The sequence below is a fragment of the Oryzias latipes genome, chromosome 11 (genome assembly GCF_002234675.1).
Source record: "Oryzias latipes chromosome 11, ASM223467v1".
Classification (NCBI taxonomy): domain Eukaryota; kingdom Metazoa; phylum Chordata; class Actinopteri; order Beloniformes; family Adrianichthyidae; genus Oryzias; species Oryzias latipes.
Genome location: NC_019869.2, coordinates 25637780 through 25662041, shown reverse-complemented (window position 1 = coordinate 25662041; position 24262 = coordinate 25637780). Strand labels below are relative to the sequence as shown.

The window sequence follows — 24262 nt, the reverse complement described above, 5'->3', positions numbered from 1 at the left end:
TTAAACATGTGAAGATGGAGTTGCAGTATTCAAGACAAGACGAGATGATATAAAAGCGTGGATGAGCATCTACAACTCAGAACGCAACACAATTGGACTCAGTTTAGCAATGTTTTTAAGCTGATAAAAACAAGAGCGAACAAGTGACCCGACATGAGAGTCAAGGAATAAAACCGGGTCTAGAGTCACCCCGAGGTTCCTGACAGACGGCTTGATGGAGAAGGCAAGAGGACTGAACCACTGGACTATCTGGGGGAGGCAACTGTCATCAGCACAGACTAGAACCTCAGTTTTAGCTTCATTTACACTGCAAATTTTGTCAATCTACCTAAGATTATCAATCTTAAAACTAGCTGTAAAATCTTATTGATCTTAATTTTAGATAAAAACAGCAGCACGTGTAAGATTATTACACTTGTTTTAAGAAAAATATGCATTACCTGTCTTGATCAGTTTGTAAATCTAGAAAGTAGTCATTTTACATGCAAAACAAGAAAAAAACACTGCAAGCCTGATTTAAGGACAGGAAAACGTCCTAATTTAAGTTTATTAAACTTGTTTTAAGACAAAAATATGCATTACCTTTCTTGATCAGTTTGTAAATTTAGAAATTAATCATTTTCCATGCAAAACAAGAAAAAATACTGCAGACCTGATTTAAGCACAGGTTAAGGTCTTAAGTTTATTTTAGATGTAACCATATTATCTGATATCCAAAAATGTACGTGAATACTGATGTTCAATAGCTCATCCAATATTTATAGGATAAACAATGGATAAGTATTTTTGTTTTTTACTGCAATATCGTCATCAACATATTTGATCAAAACACTGATTTTGAAATGATATGATAACCAAGCTTGTTTTCAGCATTTATAAACGTAAGCAAGATTAGGTATAGCTAGTTCATAAGCAAGAAGGTCTCTGTTAAAACAGTGTTTCATAAACCTGGCTTCATGACAATGTTGTCTGTCTTGTCAACAATCCATTGTTACCACAAAATCTTTTGTGTAGGTCCAAAAGTGAGTATTGTTTTATTCGCAGAAATGATAATTAGTGACCTTTCACATACATATTTGTTAATATTGAGAACAAGCCACTTCACTCTAACAGCATGGTTATCTGATTTAAATTTAAATTATAAACAGTACTTTGCAATCCACAGATGATGCAATCATAATTCTACCGCGCTTGGTTTGGGTAATACCAACTATTTTGTGCAAAGATCTATTTTGAATCGAAAGATTGTACAAATCAGACAATGATTATCTTCCTTAATCAAAGAAGTTATTTGTTATATCAACCAAGGTTTACGTAGAATAGTTGATCTTTTAAAATATGTATTTTTCATGTTTTTTCGTAATTTTTCAATGGAACATTCCGGCGGGTACAAGCAAAAATGGAAAAGTCCATTGTGACCAAATGAAGGGGGATTAATATGTTCAGAAGACTTGCTTAAGATAAACTACTAGAGCCAACACGTTATATGCTGTTTTATAACTTATTTATTTTCATAATGATGGCATAAGGAAGTGTAACACAAAAAAATGAATTTTATTTATTGCATTTTTGGGATACCCTTTGAGTATTTTTATATTGTGACCGACCCAGCGCCATCTTGTTACATTTGCGACGTACATCTGATGATCCAGAACATGACGAGGACGAACAGGAAAAACAATTAGGAATATAATATTCGGCGGACAAGATAAAAGGAGGTAAGCTATATTAAATTATATGACATAGAATAAATCACCATTACGCTCCACGCAGCTGGTAAAGATTATAAAGTGGGTTTAAACATCTTGAGAAGCAGGCTAACGGAGCAACTAGCTAGCTTGCGCTAGCACTATTTTAGCTACTCCGTCACTTTTTTGTAAGTATCCTGTATACATCATAAATATACTTTAAAATACAATTAATGAGATTTTGGTTCTGTTTAAATATGTTAAATTAATTTTTTGTTTAGTAAAAATGTATTTCAGTGTTAAGAAGTATGCTATTGTAGTAAGCTAACTTGAGTTATTGCTAGCCCAATACTGCTCAACTGTAACTCAGTTTTATGCTAGGGTTACTAGATTGGGCAGTTTCCCACCCAAATTGGCCAATTTGAAAGACTGTTTGTCATGTATGCTTGATGATCTTAAAGTTAGAATGAAAACTTGCTGTTATTAACAATTGTGACTTTAACATTTTTAAGTTTGAGAGTTACTATTGTTGGCAGAAATTAAAACACAATTTTTGATCACTTCTAGTGAATAAGGATAGTATGCAAGTACAAGCTAGGCATTATAAAACTCTGCAGGAAATGTACAAAAAGTAGAAGCCCAAGCTGATCTTAACAGTTTTTTGATCTGGAGTTTCAGGCCAAACGAGCTTACATTGATTGTGGAGCCATAAGAGGAGATACCAGAGCTTCATCCATCGTGGATGTTTATCCAGAGAACTGCATCATGTAAGTATTATGTAAAAAGTATAAAGTAAAATTTTAAATGTATATATATTTTTCATCACTTGGTTTGTCATTGCAGGTGCCTAGAGAAATGCATAGAGTCCTTGCTCCCCACTATGATGAATTCATTGAGGAAGTCAGAATGTGATGGGAGGATTGCTGCGCCAGGGTCATTTTACAGAGTATGAAAGAAGGCAATAAAGCCACCAATCAACAGGGATAAAAGTAAGTTTATGCCTTTTTGATACATGTAGTTAGATGCGTGAATGCTTCTTCTCAGAAAACACTAGGTTCTATGTGTTTCTTCTTCAAGAAGTAAAATTTAATTTATTGTGTTTCAGTGGAAGCCAACTTTGCTCTGGTGAAGGCCCTTCCCATTCTCTTTCCCCAAGTGGCACCTCCATCAAAGAAACTGGGGTGTGCTAGTGAAGCTTTACTGCATGTTCAGGAGGTAAATTTTTATTTTTGCCCTAAGCAGATACATAAAGAAATTACTACATTGGAGATACTAAAGGAAAAACGTTTTTTCTGCTTTATAGTCAACAGAAGATCCAAACGTCTTCATCCAGAAGAGAGGTCTGTCAAGTCCAGTCTTGGTGTTAAAAATTGTAAAAACTGCTTTGGTTCCTTCATCGTGAAGATTTAAACATCTCCTCTCCTGCAGATTTTGGGACTTTGCTGCATGTAAAATGGAAATTTTACTTTCACCGTAACCCTTGTGCTATCCTAGGCACTTTAACGTTGGGAGTTGGGTCATCTAGACCCACTAGACAGTGCTCTGAACCGATTTGTGATCTTCACTGGTGTCCATGGATTACATGAAATCTTTCCACCTTTATCCACCTTTGTCATGGTAGGGAGAACACGTCAATGTAAGGGGGGGGTCATCTAAGATAGCAAAAAAAAAAAAAAGACAGCACAAGGGTTAAAAGAAGGCTTTGGACCAGTTCAGTAACTTTTCTTCTAAACCTGGTGAGACTGTTCTGATGTGTCTCAGTCAGGAGTGGCCTGACATGAGGAATCCAGCATGTGTGCAGGCTCTGAATGCACTTACTCAGCTTAAGTCCACTCCTGGATATGCTCTCTCAATGCTTGAACGGATTCCTTTAATGGTTGCCATGGTTCTTGTTGATGCTGCAGCTTTTCCTACTTGTTTGTTAGTGAGCTTGGATGCAGCTTTCTGTGAACAACCAGCTTGTTTGACCGAGCCATTTTTGAGGCTTTGCCTGTGAAGGGTGTCACCATGACGCCATACTGACCAGACTGAGAGACCATATAAAGGGCCTATGTCATGCTTTTCTTAAGATTTTCAGAGTAAACTATATCTATAGACATGATAATTTATTACCTTTGGAACAGTAAAGAACATTTTTTTAAATAAAGTGTTAGCCTAGAGGTGGGGCTGGCAGTGCAGACTCTTCCTGGAAGCACTGGTCAATGTCAGCTCGTGAGAACCCACTCGTTTTTCATGTATTGGGAGGGGCTGTTGCTCTGAGAGCATGTTTCTATGTGTGAGTATTAAATACACTTAAAAGCTATAAAAGTTGATTTTGCATGATATAGGCCCTTTAAAGGTTCAGGAAGCATTTGCTGGTGTTCTGAACACATTATCTGATACCGTTAGTTTGCTACACTGACTTTACAATATTCTAGCTATCTGAAAAACAACATTTTTGGTTTTCATTAATGTAATACTTACAAGTACAAGAAAATTACTGCTTTATAATCTATGTTAAATAACGCTAACTAATAAACAAAATGATTATATCATTTTTTTTTGTCTTCATCAGGCTCACGTGAACATGAGAGTTTTGAACATGGAAGCCCGAAATGCATAGACTTTCATTTGGACGTGCGTTGCCGAGGGCAGTGACTCATCAGTCTTTACCAAAGACTACTCTTCCTGGGGTCCACATTTTAGGAGATACTTGTTTTACAAATTAAGTTACCTTTTCGAGAACCAGCAGAGAATAGCCTCTTCTCTGCTGTTTTCAATTACAAATATTATTTTCTGCAGCAAACATAAATCAGCCGACACAAAGCATAAACAGGCACCGACAGGCTGGGAACTCCTGCCAGAAGAAAGATGACCGCATAGATCCAGGATGGGTATGTCACCGATGTCAAAGCTGGGAACACTTCCTGCAAAAAATACAATAAAATTAAAGGAATGAAAAATGTTCTGGAATTTGTTCGTCAATGGTGGTACACCATTGCTTTTATTGTGGGCTAATATGCCAGAGAAACAATGTAAGCAAAGATGAGCAGAAAACAACGTACAGAGCCGGCATCCCAGACCAAATAGGTGAGCGTTTCTTGAGCTTGAGTCACCAGGTAGAAAACCAGAATGACCAGGACAGTTAAAGGACTTATGACTCTCCAGGTAACCTGCCAGAAGATGTTTGGCTTATGCCCAACCATAAAGGCAATGTCCTCATTGAATCTGGAACAAAAGAAGGGACAATTCTCATGTCAAGACCAAAAGAAAACTGTAGTCAGTAACTTGGAACTGGAACAAACCTGTCTATGCCATAGATGTAAACGACAGCTATCATCTCAAACAACCCAATGGTCAGCAGTGGAATAGATCCAGCAAAGTTGTCAAAAAGAGCAACCCAGTGGATTCCTGAACGCTGCGCAAACAGGAGGCTGATGATGAAGGAAACCACGCAGGTAAGTCCTGAAATGGATACACAAGGATCAAGGGAGGTTTGTGTAACAAATGTAGGGGGAACATTTCCAAAAGCAGTTGAGTTACCCGTCAAAGCCTCTGGGGGAAAATTCTTTGGGATCAATTTCAGGTCCTTTAAGGGGACCACCACTCCCTCGATGTTGCCAAACAGAGATGAGAGTCCCAGACAGAGAAGCATGACAAAGAAGAGAACAGACCAGACGGGGGAGCCGGGCATCTTGGTGATGGCCTCGGTGAAAACTATAAACGCCAGACCTGTTCCCTCCACTCCCTGAACAAACAAGCACAGAACAGTCGAAAGGAGAGAACAAAGACCGCATCGGGGGGGCGTATGCCCTCATCAGAAAGATCACCTCACTCAAAAGGATCTGCAGGTCACAGGTTTGGATGTCCAGACCAGGAAGGACATCAGGATAGGAAACATTCAGACTGCTTAAGGTTGCATCATAGCTGCTTGAAGTGATGTTCATCTCAGGAAGATCAAAGGCGTTTGTCAAAGTCATGATATTGCTGAGGAAACAAGTAAGGAAAATTATGAAAGGTCATGACCCAATGGTTGCCATCTTGTTGAGCGGTAGACACTTGTTAGAATGACAGACCTGGTTATTAAAGTGTACGTAGAAAGCTGTACTTACTCACTGATACAGGTGTCGAATTTCTCAGTGGCTCTGAATCCGATTATGGAGTATGTGACAGTTGCAGCATAGACTGAAGTGAGGCCAGTTACAACAGACAGAATCACAGCATCCTGCACACAGTTGTTGCTGAAACAGAAAATATTTCAAATAGTCAGGGATTCCTGTCAGTCTGGGTGAAGGGAAAATGTCAGGTTTCCAAATGAACAGTCTCTTACTGAACAGGGTTGTAGCTTGAGAAGGAGATGAGTCCTCCCCATGCCAGACCAAATGCATAAAAAACCTGGGCACCTGCATCTAGCCAAGTTGAGGGTTTTATCAACTCCTTCACCTGTTCAAGAAGAACATTTAGCTCTAAATCCAGCTGTGGGGTTTTTCTTTATCCATGCTTGAAGCTTACGTCAGGTATAAAAAGGAACTTGATTCCGTTCACAGCGCCTGGAAGAGTCAGTCCTCTGATCAGGAAGATGGCCAATACAATGTAAGGCAGGATGGCTGTAACATAGACCGCCTGCGGTGATGACACCAAACATCGGTTAGAGGCAAAACCTGAGCATGTTTCCTTACGCTGTGAGGTTTCAGTTGTCTTTTATTTGGAGATCTGGGTCCATAGATTCCTAATCAATAGATCAATTGGCTGGGCTGCACAATGTTGTAGTGGTTAGTGTTCTTGTATCACATCGAGGAGGCCCTTTTTCAAATTCTGACTTTGCTTTGTGGCGTTTGCATGTTCTTGTCGTGCATTCTATCTCTGGAATGCACACCGGTTTCCTCCCACACTCCAGTAAGGTTCATAGGTTGATTGGTGACTAAATTGTCCCAAGGGATGAATGTGAGTGTAACTGGCACTGTAATGACTGACAAACTGTCCAGAATAGACCCTGCCTTCATCCAACAGCAGCTGGGATAGACTCAGGCAAATCTGTGACCCCAAAAGGGATCCATTGGGTTTGAAAATGGATGGATGGACCAATAAGCCTCTTGGCTGTGAAGACAGCTTCCATGACACACCTATGAACTACTCCCTCTTATGACATGGTTCTGGACATTCCTCTTTTAAGTTATTTATGTTCTAAAGGTGGAAGATGACCGACATAACACTTCAGTGGCCTAATGGACAAGGCACTGGACTCCTAGGCCAGTTATTGGGGGCTTAAGTCCCTTCTGAGGTGCTTCAGCTGTAGCAGGCATTAAGGATTACATACATTGACCTTCTTGCTGGTGAAAGCGATGGATCATTACTGATGCGTGAAAGTGAAAATTGGGACAGAAACTTATTCCTTCAGTACTTTTATCAACACTTTGCATCATGAACCTTTGCATTCCAAAACTTCTCTGTTATTAAAAAGATCCAAATTAATCCTAAATTGCTGCTCGAGCGGTATTTTGTGTTTTCTGCATAATTTTGCCAAACACAGCCTTCTCAACAGCGTACCTGAAGTTACAACTGTGCAATAATCCAAGCCAACAGTTCAACATATGTCCTACAAGTAAACCGAGAAGCTTAGATCTTCTCAACATTTTCTGTAAATCGTGTGGTACAGTCTGTCACAGTGCAGAATAGACCAAGTCAAAAACAGACAGGCATTGAAGCATCAATGACTTTCTAGAATGAAGTATCCTAGTTAGCACTCTGAAGCCAGAGCAAAGCATCTGCACAGATCAAACACTGACCCTGACAGGATTTGAACAAGCAACTTTTTGTTCAGGAGTCCTGTAGCCAGACGTGCTACCATTACACCAAAGAGCCCATAGAAGCAATTTGATTTCTACATGGTTACACACATTCCATTGGACAGAGTTTGATCCTATTTTATCTGTTTCTTTAGTACATTCTAGCATTTCAAGCTCACTACATAATAGACATGTTTAGGTTAATGTTGACATATTCTAAGGGTCAGAATCCCACTGACGTTCTGACTTGTGAGGCCTTTCCACACCCATGTCGGTCAGTGTTGTTCCTTTGATCTCTGTTATACTGTATGACAAGGTCTTTTCATCTATAGTTCATCTCAGTGGTTCTTATTGGCCTTTATTTTCAGGGTCTTTACAACTGTCTAACTGGCTTTTCAACTAGGAACTGCTGACTGTTGCGGTCTGTCTTGGCCGTGCCTTTTTCCTTAAGTGGTACAAGTCAGCATCAAAAAAGAAAAAGGTCACATTTGAAAAGCAGTCGTTGAATTGTTGGCCTTCTGTAAGTAAGTCTCCAAGATGAAAGAAGACAAAGAGCCAAGAAGTTGATTTCAAATAGAGAAGTGGTGCTCTTGTTCACTCCAAATCAGAGCAGCAAGGAAATTTACCCTGTCAGGGGCATCTTTGACACATCAAGGGCATTGACTGGATGACTACTATTGTTTGCAACCATCTATGAGCTGATGTTGGATGAAAAGCTACCCCTGATGTATGCTTTTGTGTGAACAATACCACACTAGCTGCATTGCCATTGTCCAGATTTGCTTCTACGCATTTAATTATTAGCATAAATGGCGTATACTTATGTGGCGTTTTTCTACCTACAAGGCCCAAAGCGTTACAGTCACAGACCCATTCACCCAGTCACACACATTCACACACAAGTTGAACTTTGACCTATCACGGATTCAGGTGTAATAGTGACGAATGGGTAGCGTCCTTTTCAAAACACAGAAGTGCCAACCGTTAGAAAATTGATCATGAAGGACCAATTAATAATTGCAGTTTGTGCCCAGTGCTTAGCGCTCTTGCCTTACAGCAAGAAGCCCCCCGGTTTAAGTCCGTGCAAGGGGACCTTTCTGTGTGGAGTTTGCATGTTCCCCCTGTGCATGCGTGGGTTTTCTTTGGGAACTCTGGCTTCCTCCCACCGTCCAAAAACATGCTTCACAGGTTAATTGGTTACTGTAAATGTTCCCTAGATGTGAATGTGAGTGCCCTGCTACAGACTGATGACCTGTCCAAGATGTTCTCTGTCTTTCTCCATGTGTGGCCGGGATAGGCTCCGGCAGCCCCGTGACCCCAAAAGGGCCAAAACGGGTTTAGAAGATGTATGAGTTTGTGCCCTGCTGGAATTTTATGACAGCAAGTCATCCATTTATCAGAATGTGTTAGTATCGGGCTGCGACAGTCCAGGGTCAACATCAAATATGCTAAAAGTGTGTTCAAGAATGCATGTTTAGCACATTCTTGAACGTGCATCCCATGCCCAGTGTATATGTAGTATGAAGGTGATGGTTCTTGACTCCAACTGTACTTGTCGACAGCATCCAGCAAGTGGCAACATGTCCTTCTTTTTAAAGCAGGCAGCCATATTTCACACTATTCACTCATTTGTGAGGTTTGTTGTCAGTATCTTTGATAGCTTTCTCACTTATTGTGCTACATGAAAGTGTTCACTGTGCACGAGATTGTGCCAGAATCCTAAACCAAGAGCATCAGAAGACATGGGTCATGTGACTGAGATCTGCTCAACATATGCTATCCTGAACAGCTATTAGCTTCATCAAAATGACTGATGTGAACAAACTATTTCAAACCTTTCCTGAAGTGCTGATCCCCCTGATACAGCAGATGGCCACAACAGTCCAAGCAGCCAACAAACAGATCACAATGGGTGGATGGAGGCCTCCAGAGTCAGCTATTGAGGCGGTGCTATTCAGAGAAACTCTGTAGAAGTAGTAATCCACAGTGGAGCTCCTTTGGCACTCTGAGACAAACTCTGGAGTCAAATACGCAAATATACATAATTACTAATACATTAAACAGGAAACAGTTGGGTGTCAGTTTCCATATAAATACCTGTTTTGCTGTCATTAAGGGGACACTGTGTCCATGGCAGTGGCTCTTGAAATGAGTTGAAGAGATACCACAGAATCCAGCCGATCAACGTGTTGTAGTACAGTCCGACTAAAAAGGACACCAACATCGACGCAATACCTGGGAGGCAGTATTACAAAGTGAACACCTGTGAGAAACACCTTTTGTTTTTTAGTCATGGCAACTCACCTACTCCAGTCAGGTAGGGGCTGATTGCCCTCCACACCCCCACACTGCCTTTTCTCAGGCGCTGACCAATGGCAAATTCCAGCAGAAGGAGAGGCATACCTTCCAATACTAGCAGGATCAGGTAGGGGATCAGAAAGGCTCCTGAAAATAAAAAATATACAGCACTGCACATGAGTTTTACGCAGGTGTGGAAAAAATAATGTAAAGAGTGAACGCTGTCAGAAATGGAACTTTGAATCATTTATCCTCAAAAAATCAAAAATCTCATTTATATTTTTTTGTGTACACTTTGACTTAAAACAGCATCAGTTCTTCCTAGGACACTAGCTCACAGTTTTTGAAGGAACCCGGTTTTTAGGGTGTTCCAAACATCTTGAGTAACTCCAGAACTAAGTCATGTTGGTAGACTGCTATGTCTACAATCTTCAATGTTTCTTTGTGCTTCTTTCAAAAGCTTGGAGAGCACATGTTGAAAGCCTAGTCTGCTTTAACCCTTGTGCTATCCTAGGCACTTTAACATCGGGAGTTGGGTCATCTAGACCCACTAGACAGTGCGCTGAACCTTTTTTCTTCAATGATTTGTGATCTTCACTGGTGTCCATGGATTACATGAAATCTTTCCACCTTTATCCACCTTTGTCATGGTAGGGATAACGCGTCAATGGTCATCTTGACCCCGTAGGACAGCACAAGGGGTACACAAAGGGATGATGGGAGGTGAAGGAAGGCTTACTCCACTCTAGCAGTCTCACCTTCAACTCAGAGGGGAATTTTTAATCAACTCCTGCCACTCTGCAGAAACTATGACCTAGAAAACAACACAGGTTCTTTTGGCTAAAAACAGCATAATTATCATTAAAAGCCCACTGGGAACGCTTTATCAAGAGTGGATTGTTGTAGTAGACCGCTCTCTGAGACTATTCTTCCTGATAAGAAACCGAAATATCTCAACACTATTGTCCTCCAAGACTATAAAGAGCAGACTGTACCTCTTCAGGAATGGTCCATTTTTATCTCTTCTTATGGCACTAACTATAAATAGCTATTTACAGTGGCTGATAGTAACTAGCTTGATTCACACTTTGATTTGATTTGATTTGATTTATTGGTTCATTTTAAGCATTATTTGTAAACAATACAACAAAAAAATCCCACAGATAAAGAACTCATTTCAGAAATAAAGAAATGCATTGATAAACACAAAAAAAGAAAAATTACTGTAAACGTAAGCAGAAAATCACAGTGTAAGCACTCAGAATCATGAATAGAAATTTTTGCAGTGATGCAAACAAGACACACTTAGGTCACATTTGATTAATTAAATATGGTGATTGTTAAATAAATTCAAGTAGAGTTTGATTTACTGTTTAAAAGAGAGTCAGAGGAAAGGAACTTATATAATCCCACCCCTACTGAGGTAATTCATTTTATATGTTTGCACAGTTCTGATCAGGTCAAGTGCAGATCTTTCATCAAGTAACTTTTGGATTATCCTCAGAACATATTCTTTCATAATTTCAGTAAATATTATGAATCACACGTCATTTAATAGAAATGTTAGATTTAGAATTAGAAGACGGATCACTTTAATACAGAAATCATTGATACACATTGAAGATCAAGTAAAGAAAATTGATAGCTTATTGAATGTAATCAGAAACACCATCTAGTAATTTCAGGGAACATTGTTAACCTTCACTCATTGATTAACAAAGATGATCTCATTGGTTGTCATCAGAAAAACATGTATTATTTTACAATGTTAAGGTTCACACATCCATGTTTGTTGATCTTTAACTCCTCTTATCTTCATACTGTGTGACACTAAGTATTCTTTATACATTTTCTTGAATACAAAGTTTGAGCTCTTGAATTTTCTCCTTCTGATCAGGGAAGTGTAAAAAGTTCAGAAAAATTGACATGATTTTACATTAAAAGTACGGTGGCCCTGACGTACAAATCACATCAACAAATCACTTGGCGGAGTTGGTTTGATTTGATCTGAATTTAGAATGATCAGAAACTGTTTGTTTGTTTGGCAGGTGGTTTGAGGTGTGTGTGTCTGCAGAAAAATTGTCTTTACTGAATGTTTTGGTTACAGTATTGTTACATTTTGAACACTAAACCTTAGATTCATGTGTTATTTTTAACACCTTCATCAATGAAAAGCTTTTATGGATACAAATAATCTTAGTTTTTAAATGTCTTTTTTAGGTAAGATTAGGAAATTGTGTTTTGTAGAAAGAATCCTTTTATTATTTATTTAAGAAAGAAATTTGTCCATATTTATTGATTTTTTAATGTAATATTACTGTAAAAAACAACGAAACATTGTTTTAGCAGTCGAACAGTTATTAATTCGTTTGATTGGACTAGATGTTGTGCCATCGAACACTGAAGACAACAGTAATGTGCAAAAAAATCCCCTAAAAAGACATTATGGCGCAGCTGCAACCGATCATAAGGCGTCCACAGAGAGCATGGCACTAATATAAATGCAGTCATATTTCTAAACATAAAACTGACAGCATGTTGGCTTTAATGTGGACACACGTTTGCACCGCAGCATTCTTCTTCTTCAAATCTGATGACAACAGGAAACGCTGCTGTTGACTTATTCTTTTAAATCATTTCTTATTTAACCTAAACACCAGCGCATCTGAAAGCCGAGTAGTATTATTTGTTATCCTGTAATATCCTTTGTTTATAGACTATTTTTATATTGTCTTATACCATTTATATTGCTTTGGACCCTGTTGAAACTGGTAAAATAATTGATCTTAGATTAATAGGGTCTATGCAAAGCTTCAGCTGATTAGCCCTGATGCGTTTGAAAGATTTATTTTATCCTGCAGCAATTTATTGCTGAACATCAGATTGAGCCTGAGAGAAACGCTGCTGCCTCTAAAGGACCACAACAAAACCATGAGTACTGTACATGCAACTCAGTGACAGATGCATTAGCACGCTCTTTCATGCATGAAAGAGTAACAGATTCAACTTTTTGTTTAGCTGTAGGCACAGTCATTTACTTTAAGGTAAGATGGTCCAGTTCCCCGTTGAGATATTTTTTAGTACTTTTGGCCTTTTGGCACCTCTCCAACAATGACATAAAATACACACAACCAAAGCAAAGCTCCTGCAGGTTTCTAATGAGCATGTTGACATGTTTGGATTATTAATCAATCAATTACCTCCTCCATGGCTTTGGCACAAGTAGGGGAATCGCCACACATTTCCCAGCCCAATGCAAAAGCCCACGCAGGTCAGAATGTACTGGGCTTTGTTGTCCCACTGGGGACGGTCCTTGGCCTCCTTATCCATCTTCTCCAGATCAGTGTAGCTCGGGATCCGCAGATCCAAGTCAGGGTTTGGTAGCACCAGTCTCATGGTGACATGTGCAGTGAAGCTTGGCTGCAGCAGTGCATGGGGTTTAAATGTGCACACACCGGAACACTGAGCTCAGCTATCTCCACACAAATTTATGATCTTTTACTACTGTCCCCACAGGCCATAGATTAACCAGCGGCTCGTATTTATTAATTGGCTTCCTATGCAAAAAGGAAGATAGACTAAACCTCTGTTTCATAGGAAAGTTCAGAGCAAAGGTTGCTTTTTTAATGATTATCTATTTGAATCTGTCCAGCTGCTTAAAAGGAAAACCTTCAAACCCATAAAACATTTGTGGCCGAAGCTGCTTTATACAATTTTTTAAATATTTTTTTAGTTAGACGGCCTGAAACAAAAACAAACCAAAAAAGGTTGGGTTTTTTTAGTGACACAACTTTGGGTTGTTATTTAAATAGGATACTATCTAAAATGTATGTAGTACATGAACTCAGAAATGTTTACAATGAAAAGAGGTGCATGAAGGACATTTATGATGTAGGAGAAATACTGTAATTAGAAAAATGGACAATCTCTGAGAAATCACAACATTTTTTGTGAGTTTAGATTCTGTGAAGAGATGAGACTAAAGTTAGACACAGTGATGCTAAATATTTGACAAATTCAAAATTCATTTTTTTTCTTTTAATACTTGTTAATGGATCCGCAACTGAAGTTCTTTGGGGAGAGGAGAATCACTACTTTTTCTACTTTTTCTTTTATCTAATAATCTCCCTACGGCTAATTTAGTCATTTTGGAATATGTTCATAAATTAATCTTTTTCTGTAGGCCCACTGATATTTATTTATTTATGTATTTATTATTTATCAGGACAGCAGAAGCATTGCTGCAATGCACCAGTATTAGCTCAAAGGCTGTTTTTTTCATCCGTAGTCTCGTAGCATAATACGTTAGTAAAACATTCTAAATAGTTAGCATGTTAGCTCACTGCTACCAAACAGCAAACCTCTCAAATGTGGCAGCAGCTAACTGCCCCATCCACTTACAAAGGTGCTCTGCACAGTTAAAATAAGTGGATCAACAAAGAGGGTTTTTTTTAAGGAAATTTTAATTTGAAAAAAAAAAACGGCAATATACAGATAATGTTTGTGACACATAGTAAAAACAATTGTTTCTCTGGTTTAGACATAACATTCCCTCTTCGATGCGGACAAACAAAACAGTAATGACAGTTTTACCTGAGGCTGAAGAGTAATGTGGCACTGTCTGACATAACCGGAAATCACAAACAGTTTATTTATCCCACAAGGTTTCAGGTTTTCAATATTGAACAGTAAGCAACAAACATGAAGCTAAAATACATTTTATTAAAAAATACATAAAGAAAACATAAATTGTTCTTCCTGTACAAAAATCAGTCAGTTATTTTGTGTTTGTGCATTTCCAACAATTTTTCTTTTTGTTAAACGATGTTACAAAATCAATCTGTTCATTTGTTTCAATGCAGGACGTTTATTCATGACAATGTTCTGGGGTTTTTTAATCAAATCTGGAACTTTTTTGATCTGCTTTTCCTCTTCCAATACTAAAAGCTGAAAAAATAGCAACAAACAAAATTCACTTCACGTTAAATACTAAAGGCTGTGCTGTGTCTGAAACTTTTGCTCATTCATTTTTATTTTGGAAGTGATTGTGTCCAATGTGTCATCTCTGTAATCCTTCTTCTTCTTACAACATTTATTTTGTATTAACTTGAAAAGGGCATAGAAGGGGATGCATAAACAGGGGATGCCAGCCAGGATGACGATGATGGCGTAGATCCAGGACGGATAAGCACGCTCTTCCAGGGCAGGAAAGTTCTCCTACATGGTGAGAGGACAACGGTAAGAAGACAGCTGAGTCCATTTTCAGAGAAAAACAGGGAATGATCTGCACCTGATTGGGAGCATATTTAGTAAAAATGTTGCGGCGAGCGCACTCACCGACTTCTGGTCCCACACCAAATATGTGGGAGCCTCTGTGACCTCCGTAACAAAGTAGAAAATGAGGATGAAGATCATGATGACGGGGCTAACCACCCTCCACGTCACTTGCCAGAAAATATTTGGTTTGTGGCCGATCATAAACTCAATGTCCTTGTTAAACCTGTTCGGAAGCAATGAAAGAAGAGGCATAATGTGTCTGAGTGTGCTTAGGAACACCCATAAAAAATAACCTTGTCACTTTATCAGATACAGAACATTAAACGGGTTAAAGATCACTTTGGTTCCTGCTTTCAGGATAATTTCACCAAAAGTTTTACAATACTTTTACAATACTACTGGACTAACTTGTAATGTAACAGCAACCAACTCAGTAATATTTGTAGATCAAAATATACTTTTGGTTAAAAAAATTGACTTATGCAATCTGAGTTTACATCAGCTTTGTTTTCATAAAAGTTTTACAACCAATAAAAGAGAGCTTTTCCTCTGTGCCAAACTATGACTTTAAAAAAAGACCTTTATGTTTTTTGAGATAGATATAACATTTTAGGGTTATAATTTTGTAATAAAAACATGTTTTGAGTCCATATTTTAATGTTTCTGAGTGGATCGTTCTTTAGTTATGGAGCCCATTAAACCTTTGATGTAAGAAATCTCAGCAGGTAATGAGTGAAGCAAACGGTTAGTTTTCCTGAGCATTTAATTATTAAATGAAAGTATATCAAGGGTGCTACTTATGATATAAACTTACAACCTTCCAGGTTTATCAAAATGTTAAAGTAGTGGATTTTTGGTCAAGAAAGACGGTTTGTTTTCTGTTCTTAAAGGATTTTTATTCTGGGCAGCAGTGGATGCAGTTTATATCTGCCAGAAACAACATATGAGTTTAAAAGTTTTTTGTTATTTACCGAGGGCACGTTCATGATCAGTAAGTCTGTGTTTTTAATCAACTCCACTATCCAGTCAGGGAGTCTTTCACTGGCCAGACGTCTGTCAAAGAAAGACGTTTGACTGGGGTAACATAGATCTGTGTTCAGTAGGATGTATAGCATCCACTGTCTTATCCACTTTATTTCACAGGCTAAATATTTCTTTCTAGCATGAGTATACTTAAGTCTCAACAGCTTACCTGTCCACACCGTAGATGTAGATGACTGAAATCATCTCACAAAGCGCTATGACCAGCAGAGGAATGGAACCTGCAAAGTTATCAAAAAGAGCCAGCCAGTAGTTTCCTGATTGGAGGGCAAATATGAGTCCAAGACCAAGGGAGATAAAGCAGGTTATGCCTGTAAGAAAACACATGCGAGGCTTTGTTGTCACATTTACAAGCTGGCTCAAAATATTTCACTTCATGCTTTCAGACATTTTCTAAACCTGCTTAACCCTTTAACACCGGAGATGTTGCTGGAGACATCTAAGTAAGAACTACCGTAAGTCTTCCACCATTTCTGCGATTAACTCAGCTGATTCTGACACGGAGAAAAGCGGCTTTTCATTTACGGTTTGCACAAAACCGCTTTTCCGTAGGACAGTCATCTGTTTTACACTAATTGTGTAAACAACGTTACTATTGTAAAGTGTTGCATATCAGCACAAGACTACTTTTCTGCGCTTCAGAATCCACTGGACATACGTTAAATGCGTAAACGGTTAAAGAGTTACGGTAGTCAAAGGATTTGAACCAGAGGTCCCCAAATCCAGGACTTGAGGGCCGGTGTCCTACACGTTTTCCAACCGACCTGCTATTGAAGCTCCTTACTTGCAAAACACACCTGATCCAGGTAATCAGCAGCAGATAAGGCGGAGTTTCTGGAAAACCCGCAGTAGGCCGGGTATGACACTCCTGATGTAAACAATGAATGGCGCTAAAGCTCCAGTGTTAAAGGGTAAATTCCTTTCGGGGTCACGGGTTGTTGGAGCCTATCCCAGCTCCTGCAAGGTAGACTCTGAATGTTCACCAGTCTGTCACAAACCTTGTTCATTTTTAGTCAGTAGATAAAGAAGAATTACCAGTAAAAACTTCTTTAGGCCAAGTCTTGGGTAACACCCTGAGCTCCTGCAAAGGCGCCACTACTCCCTCGATGTTGCCAAACATGGTTGATAGGCCGAGACAAAAAAGCATGATGAAGAAGAGGACTGCCCAAAGAGGCGAAACTGGCATCCGGATGATGGCTTCTGTGAAGACGATAAAAGCCAACCCTGTGCCCTCAACGCCCTGCGGAAGCAAAGGTTTTAGACAATCCTTCTCATGAAGGTATTTTCTTCAACTTTGACAGAAATGAGCTGACCTGGCTGAGGAAAAACTGCAAGTCACACGTCTGCAGGTTCAATCCTTGGATGATGTCTGGACTGGTCTGGTTGAGGTGAGTCAGAACCTCGTTGTAGTTGCTTTCTGTGATGTTGTCCTCCGGGTAGTTAAAGGCGTTCATCAGCTTCAGAATGTTGCTGGTAAGTACAAACATCAGTTTAGCCTCTGCCTGCTGTACCCGTCGTCAATATGCGTGGCTGTAAAGTGTTGTGTCAAATCCGAAACTCACTTTCCGGTGCACTCGTCAAACTTTTCCGTAGCCCTGAAGCCAATGATGGAGTAGATCACGGTTGCAGAGTAGACGGAGGTGCAGCCATTGATGATGGAGATGAGAACTGCGTCCATTTCACAGTTGTTGCTGTAGGGACATTTCCATTTGATGTAAAGTGTGACTCCTTGAATTGAGCTCACTGTCTTCATGCACAACATTTTACTCACTGGACAGAGTTATAGCTGGAAAAGGAGATGAGGCCTCCAAAAGCCAAGGAGAAGGAGTAGAAAACCTGAGCCCCAGCATCTAGCCAGGTTGCTGGATTCATCAACTCGTTGACCTAAAACATGAATAAAAGAAAAATGATATTTAACATCTGTAGACTTTGCTGATGGGGATGAATGAGTCACTAGTTTTTGGTGAATTTTCTTGAGTCAGACTCAGTTTGGAAGAGAAGCATTAAGAAAATGGCTGCTGCTAGATAAGTTAGATGGCATGAATGTGTTTCACATCAGTTGGTTTTATTGCCTGCTGTGTATACCGGTGCTGTTTATGACACGTGAAGTAGGATAATGGTGTATCCTTAAGGTGCACTGAGTTGCCGTTTTCTTTATCAGCTTTTATTGGTCTTGTGCTGAAGGTTTATGGCGGATGGATAAATACGCTATCTTTTGTCTTTCGTGATGGTTATCTCACGTTTCTGCACACCTCAGGACACCGCGTGTTCAGACAGGTGGAGCTGTGGAGAAAACCTGACATTTCTGAAAACCTTCTGCCTCACACTTTTAGATAATATTAACACTACAGACAGAGTGAGGTTACGGAACGTCACAAAATGCTTCTTATGCCCCTTTAAACAGACGCATCTGAAAGTATGGGTGGAGATGGATGTGATGTGTTGCTGTGGTTACATACAGTCAAAATATCGACAAACATTCATTAGTTATCAAAATCCTATCACACTTTTTTGTACACAAAGTTGCAGCTTTGGGTAAATCTATGTGAGAACAGTGCCTACATCTGGCGTGAAGAGGTACTTTATTCCATCTGTAGAGCCTTTGAGAGTCAGTCCTCTGATGAGGAAGATGGTGAGGACCACGTAGGGCAGAGTCGATGTGACGTATACAGCCTGAGAAAGACGAGAGAACCGTATTATCCAGAGATGAATACTTAACACCAGCAGGTATACTTGAGGGACACCAGCTGCTTTGGAGATTTCATACCTTTCCAGTTGTCTCGATGCCGCGGATGCAGCAGACGTAGAGTAGAGTCCAGGCAGCCACCAGGGACAGAACCATCCACCACTGCAGGCCTCCAGCCTCCTCAATGGCTGTGGAGGTGTTCAGAGTCTCTCTGTACCAGAAGTAGTCAACAGTGGAGCTACGCTCACACTCCTCCAACAACCCTGCAATGACAGCAACAGTTTAAGTCTAAAATGACAATCATTTAGAAAAAAATCCCTTGTGGTATCCTTGTTCCATTTCATTTTTTTTATAATGTGAATTTATGATATCTGGGTTTTAAATCAGGGTTTAATTCCGAGGGGTTACAATGAGCTTCATCCATTGTGGGTCCTTCGGCAAGACTCTTCACGCTGCTGACTAACCAAGGTGGCCACAAGGGGGTCTAAGTCTGGTCTCCCTGTGCCAGTCCCCAGCCTGGGTTGTATCAGGAAGGGCATCCGGTGTAAAAACCTGCAGGAATGTTCTTCCTTGTTGTTCATGTGGTAGATTGTTGGACATTGTGTTGGTTTTGGCCTTGACTCTTCGCAGACAGAAGAACAGTGAAATGATATCCTTTTAAACTCAAATTCCAGCCCAAAAAAAATAAAAATCTGCTTCTGTGCTGCTTAAAGAAACTTTCTGCTCTTGACCTCATGACTACGCCGTCATTTGTAAGTCCGTAAAAGAACCACAAACCCATCCAAAAAGATCTAGACCTGGCAACGTACCTGTTCTGTTTGCGTTGAGCGGACACTGGCTCCATGGCAGAGGATTTTGGAAGGAGTTGAAGAGATACCACATGATCCAGGCCATGATGGTGTTGTAGTACAAACCCACCAGAAAGGACACAAGCAGAGAGGCAATTCCTGTAAAGATCAGCGGTTTAGTTCAGCGTGGCGTTTGGCTGGATGTCATCTTGAACAGAGGATTTAAGGTGGATCCAAAGAGTACCCAAACATTTTTAAGGCAGAGAAACCAGCATCTGAACCACGATCATTTCCTGGAACTTGATCTACAGAGTAAACTTTTTTATACAACTATGGCAAATATGAAACCATCCTTGAACATCAAACTTCGTGGACCATCATGGTAGCTTAATGTACATTCTTTTTATTTCACCCACCGACTCCGGTCAGGTAGGGGTTTATGGACCTCCATACCCCCACGCTGCCTTTCCTCAGACGCTGACCAATGGCAAACTCCAAGTGCAGCAGCGGAATGCCCTCCAGAACCAGCAGGATGAGGAACGGGATCATGAACGCCCCTGGAAAAACCACATTCATGTTTGTGCCGAGTCAGCAAAAGGGTTAGTGACAGAATGTTTGACATGATGCGATCAAAAGTTGACTTTTGACTTTCATCTTGAAACAATGAGTTGATTCTCACTCTGAAAAGTTAAAGTAAACACATTAAAATAGATGTTTTTAACCTCTTCAGACCTGGCATCCTCATGTGTTGACATCACATTCTGCTTCACTGGAGCCCTACATATGTTAGGTCACTTATTAGCTTTGGGTCCTATAAGGTTAAAATAATTTTCTTTCAAGCATTAATATTCATATTCCATTGTTAGAAACTTGCTTCTGAAAAGTAATGTTTTTTTCTTTTTTTTTCTCTAACAAACCTGAGTCTGAAATCAGAAGATTTCCAGATGCTGTGAGGGTTAAAGATGGAATTGTATGAAAGTACACACTCTGCTTTGTTGTCATGCCAAAAACAACACAGAATCCTCACATTTTGGTTGAAAATACACTAAACAGAACCATGTTGCAGCGTAACAGTTTCACAGAGGAGCTGCACACTTTGCTTTTTTTTTCTTTCTTCAGTTTGGTTTAAGAAGATGGAACTGGAAAATAAACAGCAACATTTTTTTTACATGAATCTGGCGTCATAACATATGACCGCTACTCCTTCAATAATCTGCGTGCCCATAAAATCTCTGATCACTGCAGATATTTTCCATGTTGATGAATGGCCTCTTATCTTCTCACTCCACTCTTACGGCATTAATGAGTTTTCCTATTTATAGCAGGAAATATTATGACCACAATCATGATGTCACGGTTTCCTTGAAGCCTTTAACATATTTTTTTTTTGCAAAAAGAGAACATTTCAGGTCAAGAAATTATGATTTTTCTTCATTTATGTTCTTTTGGTAGTCATCTCCTTCATCTATCCCTGCTCACCTCCTCCATGGCTCTGACACAGGTAGGGGAACCTCCAGACGTTTCCCAGCCCCACGCAGAAGCCCACGCAGGTCAGGAGATACTGGACCTTGTTGTCCCACTTGGGTCTGTCCCCAGCCTCCTCCTTCTCCATCCTCTCCAAGTCTTTGTGGCTGGGAATTCGGTCATCCAGCCCGGGGTTTGGGAGCTTTAGCTTCATGGTGGCTCCAAGTTTTGCTCTGAAAGTTTGATGGTTTGGTTCTGCAGATGTGCAGCTGGTCCTTCTTCTTCGTTGCAGACAGGGGCAGCAGCTCTCAGAGGCCTCCCTTCCTCTCTGAGTCCTCTACCTGGTCTGTGCTTGCTGGGGAGGGACTGTGGGATTGTCACTGCGACCTGTGGCCCCTCCGCTGCTGCTATCGGCATCTCATTGGTCCCTGGCTATGCTGCAGAGTCAGCAGCTTGGAGTGGTAAAGGCACAACCTCCTTGATAATGGTTCTCCCTCTGAGGAGGTGCTGTCGCCTGCTGTCTTTAAAAAACACATTAAAAAACAGCAATCAAATGTATTTGCGTCAATTAAACCTACATTTTTTTCTCACATTTATTAGTAAATGTTTTCCTACTTTATATTACAAACATGGGTGAAGTACTGCCAAAGTAAAATACATATAAAATATATTAGTTGTTACAGTGAAGAATAAAAAAATCAATTTTGCATTAATAAATACTGTGTCGTTGTTGAATATTTAAAAAAAGTTTCAGTTTGTATGAAACTTTGCTTTGAAAAAAGAGTTTTTTCACGTTTTATCAAAGAAACACAAACAAATCCACCTTTGGAGCAGAAACTGAAACTCTGATGTTTGTGTGAAATAAGTGAATGGTTAAAAAGATAAGAAGTGGTTTGGTTGATAATACCTGTGTGGTTAGAAGTCAACGCCCTTTCAATCAGCTGTAAATAATCTCAGCACGTTGGGACTTTTATTGTCTTTTGCAGTTGTGACGCTCAACATTCCTGTGGAGCAGATCCAAACAAAGCTCACGCTAACATCATGTTGGGTTTTAGAGTTCTGAGGCAGAATCCCAACATTCATTGTTAAAAAAGAGAGCTTTATCCCTTGTGCTATCCTAGATGACCCCCCCCTTACATTGACGTGTTCTCCCTACCATGACAAAGGTGGATGAAGGTGGAAAGATTTCATGTAATCCATGGACACCAGTGAAGATCACAAATCATTGAAGAAAAAAGGTTCAGAGCACTGTCTAGTGGGTCTAGATGACCCAACTCCCAACGTTAAAGTGCCTAGGATAACACAAGGGTTAAAAGCTGTGACGTCTCCATCAAACCAGCAGGGAAGCCCTTTGAACGTCAGGAGAAAGCTCCACGTTTAGTCGTAACCTTTCACAAAAATCTGTGACCGATGGTTGTTATCGGTCAGAATACACACAAACTCATGATTTCTTCTAGTGTTTGACTAAACCTGAAGTCTCCCCTCCAGCTGGATTTCCTGCAGTTTCTTTGGAGGCAGAATTAATCATTTCAAGATGGTTTTGAGGCCCAGTGAACACTCACTGAACCCTCAAAGCACTGAAACGGAGACTTTCACAGTTCATAGTCCTCCATCAAAATGCCAGTTCTGGTGGTTTCAGCAACTCTGAAGCTGTAGCTGGATGAACGAATTTGCAGGGAAAATCTGTCAGGAGTTAGGTGAAGCTTAGGTGGAAGTTTGCAAAATTGCTGAGCATATAGTGACTAGTTATGCAGCTGGATTATTATAAAAAATCTGTTAATCTGAAATTATCATCGAAGACCCTGAATTAACACATCTCAGTTTTTTAACTCTAAGAAACTCTATGTTTGAAGAAACAATTTACACTTTATTAGGTCCAACTTGTTAGTACTAGGTTGGCCTCCTTTTTTACCCTCAGAGAATCATTAGACCAAACAAGGTTTTTCTAATCTTCTATTGTCCAGTTTTGGTGATTCTATGTGAATTGTAGCCTCAGTTTTCTGTTCTGACAGGAGTGACACCCAGTGTGGTTTTCTGCTGCTGTAGCCCATCTCCATTCTGATGCTCAGTTTGAACTGCAGCAGATCGTCTTGACCATGTCTTCAAGCATAATGCATTGATTGCCATCTGATTGGCTGATTAGACATTTGCATTAACAAGCAGGTGTGCCTAATGAAGTGGCCGTATGTTAACGTCCCCCTCAAGTTAACCTTCATCCTTAACAATCCAGGACTGATCGCTAACGTTTTTTTCAAACTAAAGTGAAGAACCTGCTTTATGGCCTTCATTATCAAGAGCTCGTGCGGCTGATAGTTCTGGCTGTCGTCACTGCAGAGATCCTGAGGCTGATAGGGAAATGCTGAATGTCCCGTCAGGTGGAGAACATGAGAGATCACCATGAGTCAGCCCAACCTGTGGATCTGTGGGAATAAATCAGTCAGATCTCCTGTTGTCTTTTACCTTCACGGGGGACGTTCAGTTTCTACATCCAAATTTGTAAAGAAATGTGCACTTTTCTATTTTTTTTCTTCATTTATTTAACTTGTCCTGTCCAACAGCTGGGCAGACAGATGAGAGCTGAGGGCCTCTTGTGTTGGACATATTTTACTTTAACAAGAGGGGTTATTAATCTTCAGACAAACCAGAGGTATGTCTGAATAAACCCCTTTTGTAATTGAGGCCAAACTTTATTCATTTCAATCATGTCTGAAAATCTTTAGTGTTGGACCGGACGGAAAAGGAAAGAGGGGAAGAAGAGTGAGGGATGTTAGAGAGAGGGGGGGGGGGGGGGGGGTTGGAGGGTGATAATAGGAGGGGGGGGATAAGACCATGAAGCAGCATAGAGCAGACAGGTTTACTGGTTGTTTATCATTACGGTAAGGTTCAAATGTAGTACAAAAAGGGCGGGGCCTGTTCACACACACACTCAAATGTTATCAACACACCTGTTAGCTGCAAAAATGTCCACATGTCAACATGTACACTAAACAGATAGTGTTCACACGCATACTTATGCCTTAAAACCAACTAGTGTGAAATATTTCAGTCATTCAGTCATGCAAACTATTAGTGCAAAGGTGAGCTAACACCTGTGCTCAGGTGAGTGTTTATGTTCTTCTAAAATGGATGGTGGAACGTGAAAAGAAGGAGAAGGATCGCCCAGCCACCCCCACACCCAGACCCCCGCCGCAGCAGCAGCGGCAGCCGGAGCCCCCCACCGCCACACGGCAGCAGGCAGGGGACAACCGCCCCCCG

At 40.2% G+C, this 24262-nt stretch overlaps 2 protein-coding genes and 1 long non-coding RNA gene across 3 annotated transcripts; 1 reads left to right on the top strand and 2 right to left on the bottom strand.

Annotated features, from left to right (window-relative positions):
- The first annotated feature begins 1603 nt into the window (after nt 1-1603).
- Nucleotides 1604-4326, top strand: LOC105355161. Its single transcript, XR_002874185.1, has 6 exons — nt 1604-1718; nt 2361-2455; nt 2532-2677; nt 2794-2903; nt 2992-3028; nt 4243-4326. It is a non-coding gene; the product is annotated as an uncharacterized LOC105355161 (long non-coding RNA).
- A 112-nt stretch (nt 4327-4438) lies between these two features.
- LOC101168797 (sodium-dependent neutral amino acid transporter B(0)AT1) lies at nt 4439-13398 on the bottom strand. Its single transcript, XM_004074401.4, has 12 exons — nt 12952-13398; nt 9758-9898; nt 9551-9688; nt 9289-9470; nt 6180-6290; nt 5998-6110; nt 5780-5908; nt 5498-5654; nt 5211-5415; nt 4973-5132; nt 4733-4895; nt 4439-4594 (listed from the first exon to the last, which is right to left on the bottom strand). Exons 1-12 carry the CDS (start codon nt 13145-13147, stop codon nt 4457-4459), a joined length of 1833 nt encoding a protein of 610 aa, XP_004074449.1. The 5' UTR covers nt 13148-13398; the 3' UTR covers nt 4439-4456.
- A 798-nt stretch (nt 13399-14196) lies between these two features.
- Nucleotides 14197-21383, bottom strand: LOC101171425 (sodium-dependent neutral amino acid transporter B(0)AT1). Its single transcript, XM_004074411.4, has 12 exons — nt 21023-21383; nt 19960-20100; nt 19565-19702; nt 18837-19018; nt 18632-18742; nt 17841-17953; nt 17632-17760; nt 17383-17539; nt 17105-17309; nt 16221-16380; nt 15089-15251; nt 14197-14968 (listed from the first exon to the last, which is right to left on the bottom strand). The coding sequence occupies exons 1-12, from the start codon at nt 21219-21221 to the stop codon at nt 14741-14743; spliced, it is 1926 nt and encodes a 641-aa protein (XP_004074459.1). The 5' UTR covers nt 21222-21383; the 3' UTR covers nt 14197-14740.
- Nucleotides 21384-24262: the final 2879 nt, after the last annotated feature.